Source organism: Salvelinus alpinus, chromosome 13 (assembly GCF_045679555.1).
Source record: "Salvelinus alpinus chromosome 13, SLU_Salpinus.1, whole genome shotgun sequence".
NCBI lineage: Eukaryota > Metazoa > Chordata > Actinopteri > Salmoniformes > Salmonidae > Salvelinus > Salvelinus alpinus.
The window spans coordinates 20169290-20181365 of record NC_092098.1 but is presented as its reverse complement, the minus strand read 5'-3'; the positions used below and the strand labels follow the sequence as shown (position 1 = coordinate 20181365).

General features: G+C 42.7%; 1 protein-coding gene across 4 annotated transcripts in view; it reads right to left on the bottom strand.

The window, feature by feature from the left end:
* Window positions 1-7271: 7271 nt before the first annotated feature.
* LOC139537304 (cell adhesion molecule DSCAML1-like) overlaps window positions 7272-12076 on the bottom strand; it is a 119716-nt gene continuing 114911 nt past the window's right edge. For all 4 annotated transcript variants that reach the window (XM_071338453.1, XM_071338456.1, XM_071338454.1 and 1 more), the window contains 4 exons: window positions 11670-11822; window positions 11291-11491; window positions 10795-11112; window positions 7272-10685 (listed from right to left, as the gene is read on the bottom strand). In XM_071338453.1, the coding sequence (XP_071194554.1) occupies window positions 10249-10685; window positions 10795-11112; window positions 11291-11491; window positions 11670-11822 (1109 nt within the window). In that variant the 3' untranslated portion in view covers window positions 7272-10248. The remainder of the gene's footprint in view (window positions 10686-10794; window positions 11113-11290; window positions 11492-11669; window positions 11823-12076) is intronic.

The following is a 12076-nucleotide window of genomic DNA, read 5'->3' as shown; positions in this document are numbered from 1 at the left end:
AGACTGAAAAACAGCTTCTATCTCAAGGCCATCAGACTGTTAGATAGTCATCACTAGCACATTAGAGGCTGCTGCCCTATATACATAGACTTGAAATCAATGGCCACTTTAATAATGGAACACTAATCACTTTAATTATGTTTACAAATTTTGCATTACTCATCTCATATGTATATACTGTATTCTATCCTATTCTACTGTATCTTAGTCTATGCTGCTCTGACATTGCTCATCCAAATATTTATATATTCTTAATTCCATTCCTTTACTTTAGATTGTGTGTATTGTTAGATATTACTTGTTAGATATTACTGCACTGTTGGAGCTGGAAACAAGCATTTCGCTACACCCACAATAACATCTGCTAAACACGTGTATGTGACAAATTAAATTTGATTTGAGGTAACCTATTTTGTTGACTGATTCTTCATGATTGTTCACAGTGCTTGACTGGTACATCCTTAGGCTCCTATGGAATAAATGACTTGGAAATGTCTTCCACAAAAGATGTCAGGTGTATGAAGTTCAACCATGAGTTTAAAGGGGAGACAGTTGAGTTCCAGACATACCAGTATATTGATACGATAGTAGCATAGATCCAGTCTCTTTAATTAGCATGCCTGTGTGATGATGGTTGGCAGAAGGGAGAGCTTGTGCATGTTAACCACGTACATTATCAACTAAAATGGCTCTGAATAGAATGGTATGCACACACTGTGTGTGTCTGTAGCAGCAATATTTGTGTAATTATGCCTTTGTGCAATGTGCATGTGTGTGTATTTACCATTGATCAGGCTCTTGAGGGCCCTTCAGGGCTGGTAAGTATGGTCCTCCTCTATGTTAAGCTGAGGCTGAAGTGATGTGAAGGAGCTCTGTCTGCCTGCACCTCCTCTCCCTGCTGTTTCCTTCCCTGCTAATTACTAATACAGATGCACCCATGCCTCGTTTATCAGATTAAATACAGAAACGCTTGCTATGGCGCTTGGCATGAGATTAAATCTGCGTTATTATGAAATTGTAAGGAAAGCGTATGCACTGAATTGTTGTACTGTTCCTTATGCTGTGTGAACACAATACAGTATATCCCTCCTGGATTTTATTCTATCAGCGTTTTCTGCTGTCAGCAGATGAGGTTGCCTTTTCAGTTTGTTTGCGGAAAGGCCAGGGCCGACTTCAGATCAGATGTTTCACTCATGATCACTGTCCATTACTATACCACATGATCATCCCTTACAATGGAAAGATGTACACAATCAAACCACTGCTACTGTAAGTTATTGGGAACCCCTACCTAAATCTTTTCCAAATCACACATTGGATCTATCATATTTAGCAATTTTTTTGCATATCCTACTTGAATCTGTTCTTTGTCCTGCAGTCTGAACAGCCAAAAAGCACAAGGAATCAGATATTTCCTTGGTAGGTGGTTTGAAGTCAGATACAAATCTGATTCCTGGCCATGTGACTTGTGTCTGAGCGATCACATCTGATTTATTTGCCTTCTAGTAGTTTCTAGACTGTTATTTGGCATATCTTGTTGCTTGCTAGCTACTCTGTTGACAGTTTGACAATAACATGTGGTAGCCAACTAGCTTGTTAATAGTTTACAAACAAATGAGTGAATGTGCTAGAACGCTAAACAGCTACCTAGCTAGCTAGTTGACTGGTGGCCAAAAATGACCTGTTTTGAAAGTTGGATCATTTTATCCTTTGAGGCTTTAAAAGTGTTCTTACACTATGATGTTGAACATTCAAAGCAGATGAGAAACATCCATGGCAGACATTGTTGTCACTTTAGCTTGCTACATCACTTCTGAGTGATTGGAAGCAGGAGCACAACCACCAATCAGACTACACCACTGCAACACACCCGTTGTTACTATGACAACTACCGTAGCCATGTCAGCTAATGACTGCTGTCTGAACACACACTCAAATCCGATTTGGTCACTTGCAACTTGCTGTTTGGACAGTCAATATTCCAAAACAGATTTGAAAATAAAACAGATTTGAGCATTAAGGCCTGCAGTGTGAACAAGGCTTAAGTTATTCTGGTGATTGGCATGTTAGGTGGCTCACACTTACTGTACATTCCTGCTAGAAGGACTGATAGTCAGCAGAGGAAACAGAGAACACTGCAGATCTACATTGTACCTTCAGTGGAGCTTACATCAGCCTGCATGACCTTTGGCGTATTTGAGAATTTTTCACAGTTCATGACCTGAGAATGCTCTTTTGAGAGCCTTTTCTCTCCCCTGTGTGGGACTGCTGCATTAGGTAGCCCTGTCAGGCTTTATGCAGAAAGGAGTAAGGGGAGAATGTAGAATGTCACAGAGTTCACATGGTTGAACTTAAAGTTCCAATGCAGCCGTTTTCTATATCAAATATCAAATATTTTCTGGATAACAATTAAGTGCCTTACTGCGATTGTTTTCAATTAAAATGGTCAAAATGAACAAAAATTGTTTCTTAGCAATTTCTCAAGAAAGCATTTTGCTATGACTGTCTGTGAGTGGTCTGAGTGGGGAGGGGGAAACAGAAAATGTGCTGTTATTGGCAGAGAGGTTTGAAACTCTCTTATTGGTCTATAACACATTTTTGACAGAACTCGGCCTTTAACATCTGTCATGATTGATAAACAAAACATGGGCTGTGACCCCGGGATGTTAACGCTGGCACCAAACACAAACCCTAACAGAACCTTCTACAATACCACAAGAGAACTAGATACAGCAAACCAGAAAGACTGAAACTTAACATAACCTTCCTTAAAGCAGCACAAGGCACAGAAAACCAGAAAGACACTGCATGTACAGACTGTGACAAGGGTATATAAACCAGATAGAGATTTGCAGGTAAAATGAGATGTGTGTGTATTTGTATCACTGCAGTGAGTGAACACATACAGTAGTCTAGTTGTGAGGTGTGGGTGCAGAGTAAAAATAGAGGACCCTTTGAGGATGAGTGACATAGCTGGGAGTTTCATCATAATGAGTGTTTGCACTCAACATCACACACAGTGTCTTTCTATGAATCCCACTGGCTACATCCCCCTGGTCTGTTGCTGGACTCCAGACAGGAACACTGGCTATAGCTGCTCCACCAGCAAAGACACCTGTGTGGGTGGACTCCACAAATGTCTTTGCTTTTCATCCAAACCACAGCAGCTACAAGACAGGAAGAGTCAACATCATTGGGGAGGAAACCTGTTTGTTCACTGTTTGGTACATCTATGGTGCAAACATAATGAAAATATATGTCAGCTTGAACAAGTGATGGGGAACTAGTATACCTCCCTTTTCCAAGTATTCTTGTAGATGTCTGAGGCAAAACTATATGCCATTATACATACTACAGTATAATTAAACCAGGGATGGGCAACTCCAGTCCCCTGGGGCTGAAGTGGAGTCACTTTTTCCCCATCCCTAGCAAACACAGTGGATTAAACTAATTGCATTCTAAACTGACTATCATGATTAATTGATTATTGGAGTTAGGTGTTTTAGCTGGGGCAAAAGTGTGACACCAAACAGGCCCCAAGGACTGGAGTCCATCCCTGCTTTTAAACCAGTTTTTCCCGACTCCAGTCCTCCAATACACAACAGTACACATTTTCTTTTAGCCCTGGACAAGCACACCTGATTCAACTTGTCAACTAATCATCAAGCCCTCAATGAGTTGAATCAGGTGAGTTTGTCTGGGGCTACAACAAATATGTGTGCTGTTGGGGGTACTGGAGGACTGGAGTTGGGAAACGCTGCCTCAAACATTCATTGTTACTTTACATAATCACTTGTAACAGCTTGTGGAAAGATAATAAAAATGATGTATGCTGTGGAAGATAATGACACACATGCACAGTGACAATCTAGATAATTGGCAAACACACATTCAGAGGCGAGGCATAATATCAGTGATGTACAGTACATCAGTTGAGAGTTATAAAGAGAGTGTGACAGATGTGAACTTATCAATGGTGCCAGCAACCTTTTATATCTTCTTCTGCGGTCAAGAGCACAGGAAGTGCAGCCACGAGCTGCAAAACTCTACTGATCACTACTGAAAAGCCGGTGTAGTTTACCTGTAGTGTTTTGACTACTTATTCACTATACAAACAAGTAGTAAAAACTCTACCTGATTACTAATGATAGGCCTGTGTAGTAACGGTTCGCTATGAAGAAGTTGGTGGCGTTGTGGAGCTTCCTGTCTGTCAAGATGAACGCTAGCAGGAGGGTGCTGCCCACGCAGGCCACGGCCACCAGGAGGCAGTAGAGAGGGATGAACAGAGGGCGGTAGCTCAGCAGTAACTGCAGACCTCAGAACAGTGCTACTGGGTCACTGTGGTTCTGAGGAGGTACGGCAAGGCTGGCTTTGGAGGAGCCACCCACAGATCTCTCAAACACTGGGTCCATCTCTAACCAGAATTGGTGGACTGTAAAGAGAATGGAAATACACAAGGTGTTTGAGTGTTTTAAAGGTCCAATGCAGTCGTTTTTCTATCTCAATATAAAATAATTTCTCGGTAACAATTAAATACCTTACTGTGATTGTTTTCAATTAAAATGGTCAAAATAAACAATAATAGCTACTTAGCAAAGGGCAATTTCTCAAGCAAGAACTTTGATAGGACTGTCTGAGAGTGGTCTGAGTGGGTAAAGGAAAACTGAAAATTAGCTGTTATTGGCAGAGAGTGTCACGCCCTGACCTTAGAGAGCCTTTTTATATCTCTATTTGGTTTGGTCAGGGTGTGATTTGGGGTGGGCATTCTATGTTCTATTTTCTATGTTTTTGTGTTTCTATGTTTTGGCCGGGTATGGTTCTCAATCAGGGACAGCTGTCTATCGTTGTCTCTGATTGGGAACCATAATTAGGTAGCCCTTTGTGCCTTGTGGCACTATAGTGCCCTGTAAGCTTCACGGTTGTTTCTTTCGTTTGTTGTTTTGTTGGTGACATTTTTAATAAAAAGGAAAATGTACGCTCACCACGCTGCACCTTGGTCTTCTTCCAGCAACGGCCGTGACAGAGAGGTTTGGAACTCTCTTTCTTATTGGTCTATAACTAATTTACCACATGGTGATGTCACCACATGGTGATGTCACTTATGATGCATGGATTTGATTGATGTATTCAATGTATTTTCACTATTATCAAAATAACTAATGTTAAGACATGCAGCTACTTGAAATCTTGCTTCTGAGCGCATGTTACCTACATGACAGACATAAACGCATCATGTCATGCATTACATGATAGCAGGTTAGAATGTAAGGATTGTGGATTTTTTTTTTGCTTGGAGAGGACTGTAGATAGTTCATTAAGCAGAATGCACCTCTGTATCTACCATTCTGACACAGCAAAACAAACCCTAACCCTTTAAATCACAAACCAACCATCCCATTAGCCACAAACCAACCATCCCATTAGCCACAAACCAACCATCCCATTAACCACAAGCCAACCATCCCATTAACCATAAACCAACCATCCCATTAACCACAAACCAACCATCCCATTAACCACAAACCAACTATCCCATTAACCACAAACCAACTATCCCATTAACCACAAACAAACCATCCCATTAACCACAAACAAACCATCCCATTAACCACAAACAAACCATCCCATTAACCACAAACAAACCATCCTATTAACCACAAACCAACCATCCCATTAATCACAAACAAACCATCCCATTAACCACAAACAAACCATCCCATTAACCACAAACCAACCATCCCATTAACCACAAACCAACCATCCCATTAACCACAAGCCAACCATCCCATTAATCACAAACAAACCATCCCATTAACCACAAACCAACCATCCCATTAACCACAAACCAACCATCCCATTAACCACAAACCAACCATCCCATTAACCACAAACAAACCATCCTATTAACCACAAACAAACCATCCCATTAATCACAAACAAACCATCCCATTAACCACAAACCAACCATCCCATTAACCATAAACAAACCATCCCATTAACCACAAACAAACCATCCTATTAACCACAAACAAACCATCCCATTAACCATAAACAAACCATCCCATTGAACATTTCTGGGATCATTTCAGCTCATGAAACATGGGACCATGTAACAGCCATTGTATGAAGAAGGAGTGGACCAAAGCGCAGCGTGGGAAGTGTTCATGATTATTTATTTAAAAAACTGAACACTGAGACAAAATAACAAAATGTAACAACACGAAACAGTTCTGTCTGGTGAAGACACAAAAACAGAAAACAACTACCCACAAATACAGGTGGGAAAAGGCAACCTAAGTATGGTTCTCAATCAGAGACAACGATAGACAGCTGCCTCTGATTGAGAACCACACGGCCAAACAACAAAGAAATACAAAACATAGAAAATGAACATAGAATGCCCACCCAAATCACACCCTGACCAAACCAAAATAGAGACATAAAAATATCTCTACGGTCAGGGCGTGACAGACCAACACTTTACATGTTGCATTTATATTTTTGTTCAGTATAATTCACACATTGAACATTATTGAGTGATGGTAGATTGGTGGACCCAGGCTGACACTAAATAGGTTTTCAGGCTGTACATGGGAGCAAATGCGTGTGCCTAATAAAATATGAGAACCTGATTGTGGGTTGCAGCATGCTTCAGTCTATCACCAGAATTAACATGTATAGTCAGAAGCTTAAGGAATGGATTCAACAGTAAAAACAATCACATGCTACATGATTTTTCAATTAGAATGTATTATTGATATTGATGCTTTTTCATTTTCATTGTGGTTTAATTATTATCCATCTTGATTATTCTTTGGTTCTAGTTCTGATTCCTGTTCCCAACACTAGCAGAATGTGGTAGTTTGTTTTGCCTTGCTCCGGCCAAACGCTACGCCACGCTCACGGACGTTCGTTTCTTCTCCGCAATGAGTCTGAGTACCTCCCTGACGATTTCTAGAACGAAAACACATTCTAATCGTTCTGGTTGGTCCCAGAAACCGATGGGGTTGGGCCAGAGCACACGTGGGTAAAGCGGCGTTTCGAAAATTAGCCATTGGCTTTGTTACTCTGATTGGTTAGAGATGATCCAATCAATGATGCCATTGTTTTGTACAACACCCTCATTTTGACACCACAAACGACTTCAACACTGGCAGTCTCAGACTGAAGTATGTAGCTAACATAGAGCAATAAAATAATAACATTTGTCTTCAGGCAAGTGTTTGTTGCCAGCGTAGCAGGCAAGTCTATTAAGAATGACAGAAGCCATGGCATATAGAAAGATAGCTTTATTGCACAAGGTGTTAGAATACTCTTTTTTTTTTTTTTTTTTCATTTCTTTTCATAGAAAATGTTCTTTTAAAGACAAGCAATTGCTATTAGAAGCAACTCAAACGAATGTTTGGAATCCCCTCAACATTTTATTTTCTTCAAATATGATTTTTTTCTACATTTCTTTCCCTCGCCTTTTCCCTTTTACCAAGCATGCAATGTCATTTTTGAGGATGAACAAAATACAAAAAATGATCATTAAAAAAGTGAACAGGACAAATGACAACATCAAAATACCTTTAAAAAAGCATAAAAATTCAACAAATTAGTATAAAAAACATGAAGGGAATAGAGAAAAAATATTTGTTGCCCAAGGTGGAAATTAATGTTTATCAAATCAATATTTTCATTCATGTTGTTTTCATTTTGAAGTGGAGCATAATTCAACCCTGATCTTGCCCTGTTTTATTCTGACGAAAATAGCTCTTCATACAAAACTGTGTTTTATGTACAAGAGTTCATCTATAAACAATACTGCCAAAGGTAGTGTATGTACTGTATATCCAAGGTGGCATGGAGTTGACTAGGGAGAGCTGGTTGGGAGTGTCAGCTTTTCCTGACCCTGTCCAGTATATTCACAATTTCAGTGTGTGTGACCCAGAGCCATATAGAGAGAGTTCAAACAACTTTTAGAATTCTAGACATTCAGTTACATAGCATTGCTAAAATATTCCCCATGTGATGTTAATGGGGAGCTAACATGGCTGCCATAGAATGTTGAAGTGTCATGTAAATGCATCATAATGCAGAAACCGCATTGGCTCTGCTTTCTAAATACATGGCTCTGGTGTGACCTAAAGAGCTAGTCCCTGATTTTACTTGGTTAAAGCTGTCCGAAATCATAGGTGTGTTATGCCTCAGTGCTGTCTGGCCTCTGGAACCCAAAAAATAAAAATAAATTAACAAGTAAAAACAAACATATTCAATTCAAAATCAACAGATGGACAAATAATCCCAAAACAAAAGAAATGACAAAACACTTGAATGGCAATACTTCAATAGACATTCCAACAAGTTCCTGTGTTGATGTACATGTAGTAGCACAAAATGGTGCGGGGGATGAGGATGGACATGGATATTGGGGATGGAGAAAGAAGTGGGAAATATACAGTACTTCAGACAGGGCAGCAACAGAGACACCAATAGACCACTGACTGCACATCATCTTATCATATTCAAACTGAACACCCTGACTGGCTGGTAACGTCTCTCTGGTAAACTAGACAATTAACTTACTTCACATGATTATCCTCCTTGGTGTCTTGGCGGCCATTTTGTATTGGAAGGAGGGAGACAGTAATACATGGGCTGAGAGGTTGGTAGACGTTACAGGGCTACTGGTGTACGCTCTGTGTGGTAGCTAGCTGTGGGATACAGTAGCCGTGCTCTGATCCCTGACTTCTGCTTCACTCACAGTGACTCTGTAACCCCGCTGCTACCACAGGTCAAAGGTCAAATGCCCATACCTGAGGCCCTGAGAGGTCATGGCCTCTGTTTACTCAAGTAACAGGTGAACGAAAGCAGAGAAATGATAGACAACAGTGTCAACAGTGTAGGTCGCCCTGGATACACCCGTCTTCAGAGGAAATGATTTGGCTTCTGAAAGTAAGTACACCAACCAATCACTGACGATCTTATAAGATACTAACTAATAGGGGGCTTTGAGATAGACACTTCCTGTCTGAAAAGGAAGTCACCTCGTTCCTCTCAGCCTGTCTACAGTAACATAAAGAACACCCTCTATATACACGTGCTCCTCCCTCTTCATAATACTCTTCTATTCTTTCCTCCTCTTTCATTTTCCCTGCTCTTCACATGATTGAGCGATTGTCTCATTCTTATAGTTTTTAAAACATTTAAATGGTTGTATAGTTTTATTCTTTGCCATAATTTCACTTAAATGACATAATATACTTATATAGAAATATATACGTAAAATCTTTAAAATACCAAATATTCTATATTTGTTTGTATTGCGAGAGCCCTGATGTTTTCAAATCATTGCTGGGTTATTTGGGTTGTCATGTTTCGGTCAAAAGCTATCGCATAATGTTGAGTTGGGAAAGAGGAGGGGAGGGTGGGACATATCAACAATAAATGTGCTAAAAATACGAACTTAAAATTCTGAGTGAGGTGAACCTGAAACCCTTCCTTATGGAATCCACAGAGAGAGAGAGAGAGAGAGTAACTGCCGATGGAGAGTGAGACTGGGCGTGGAGACATAGAGAGTGAGACTGGGCGTGGACACATAGAGAGTGAGACGAGACTAGAGGGGATAAAACTGGAAGTCCTGCAGGAGCTTCTGCTCAAACCATGGAGGGCAGCATAATGTATGTGTGTGTGATGAACACTGCTTTTAGCCCAGACTCCTCTGCTATCATTGACTTCATCAGCACGAGCAGTGAGCTTTCCCCGTTCAGCTCCTCAGTAATACTCAATTGGTTTGAAATGACCTTGGAGAACAGCTCCAGGTCTTCCTGTGTGTGTGTGTGTGTGTGTGTGTGTGTGTGTGTGTGTGTGTGTGTGTGTGTGTGTGTGTGTGTGTGTGTGTGTGTGTGTGTGTGTGTGTGTCCAGACACTGAGCAGCATGCTAGCATGGCAGCAGGCTAACTGGTAGTCAGTAGGAGATTGTGGTTTGTTTTATACAGGTCCAGGTGAGCATAAATCAGGCAGGTTACAATGGTCTCTGGTCATTCCTGGGAGGCAGAACCCAAGGTCAGAATAAAGACTAATTACACTACTGGGTAATTAGCTGTTACAGTAGCTAGCTGTTAGCTTGGGACACCTGCTGCACTGCACTGCACTACATGCCCACCCTGACCTGGAGTGTAGAACACTGATGTGGGGCTGGGCTGGGTGTGGGCCGGCGCCAGACAGGAGTGTATAGTCTTTGAGAGAGAGAAGGGGGGCTAGTAGCTACACCAGTGTGTAAGATTTGGAGTAGGCCCCGACCCCTTGCTTCTGCAGTCTGCCCAACGCTGAGGAGCTGTTCTCTAGCAGTGAGTCTCTGGAGCCCCCCATCTTGGTGCTGGAGCCAGTGGGATTGCTGCTGGTGCTGGAGGTGGAGGCTGTGGCTGCAGGGTTGGAGCTGGGCATAGTGAGAGTCCTCTGGGGCAGGGTGGCAGTACCCGAGCTCACACCCAGGCTGCCCAGCCCAGAGTGTCCCAACGTCAGGGCCTGTTGCTTGGACGGGTCCAGAGTCATGTGACGGCCCTGGGTGTGGTACGCCCGCTGTGCCAGGCTGCGGATGGAGGCCTCCCGGGGCGGTACAGCAGGGCACGGGTCATGCAGTTCTGCTTGTTTCCTGAAGAAAGGGTCTGTCTTCATGTAGAGTGGGAGGTTGCAGAATTCACCTAGTGACGAGGACAGAACAGAGAGAGGGAGGGCATGTTGAGATGTACAGCCTGTGGCACAGTATAATATGGTGCCACTGTGCCAGTCAGGGTGGCTCTCTGTACTCACTCTTGTTGGCACGGTGGGGGATGGGCACGGCCACATTGGTAGGTCTGCCGCGGTCATAGTCTTGGGGTTTGGGTGGCGAGGCGGTGAAGCGACAAAGGCCTGTCTCGGACGGCGTGCTGAGTGATGTCATGCTGTCGGCCGGGTCGTTGGTGCCAGTGGTCATCTGATCAGAGGAGCTGTCGGAGATGAAACATTCTGTGATAGTGAACTTGGCATGCTGCAGGTGCTCCTCCAGTTTGGCGTGTTCGTAGGCCCGCGCCAGCTCCTCGTACGTAGACGACGCACTCTCTGTGGACACCATGCTGTTACGACCCTTATCTGGAGAAACAATATATGAGATACCATTTTAAAATAATACAATATGAAGTTTGCATACAGTACAGATGTGTCAGTAGGTCTTTCAAGGTATCCTACAGGTCTGGTTTGGGGATGTAAAAGATAGATGTGTTAATGATGGGTCTTAGTGGCGTTGTTGCCAGGGCAGGGCGGTACCCACCAGTGTCCTGCGACAGGCTGGCGCTGTAGCTGTCACTCTCGGTGGCGGTGATGCCGTGGGAGCCCATGGTGCGCCAGTCAGAGGTCAGAGTTCTTGCGGAGGCTGTTGATTGGCTCTGGCCCGGCCTGCTCAGGGTCCACTGGCTGGAGTAACGGTTCCTGGAGCTGTGGGCCGACTTCACACTCTTCCGCGACACTGGGTCTGAGGAGCGGATAGGAGGAGGGCGGTGAGAGGATGCTGTTCATAACAGTTCTAATCAGCATGTGCATCATTAATGTGCTTTATAACCACTTTGGGTGTCAGATCAAGTTAACATCTACACATTACACTGTAATGTGACATCATTCTATGCACATCCTACTGTATGTGAAGCACTCACTGGTTCCAGGGCGGATGTCTGACATGTCAATCAATGGCCCTGTGTTCTGGATGAGGGCGGGGTGGTGCAGAGACACGCCCGCGCAGAAGCTCTGTGGATTCACCGATTGGCTGAACTCGGTGTCCGTCACTGGGGCCGCTGCCTTGTCCTCACCTATTGGAGGCAGGGGATGAGGAAAATATATTATGACAGTTGTTCAAAAATATCTGTGATACACAATTCATCTCCCTTGTCAGATGTTCTCCTCATAGGCTGATTGTAAATCACACTCTATCAATATGTATTTAGTAACTTGAGAATAATAGTTTATATATAATAGGTTAGTTAGTGTACTGTAACTGCAGGCTATCTAATTGGACGATATTCTGTCTGATCAATCTGATTGGCTGCAGTGTGTCCATACTGAC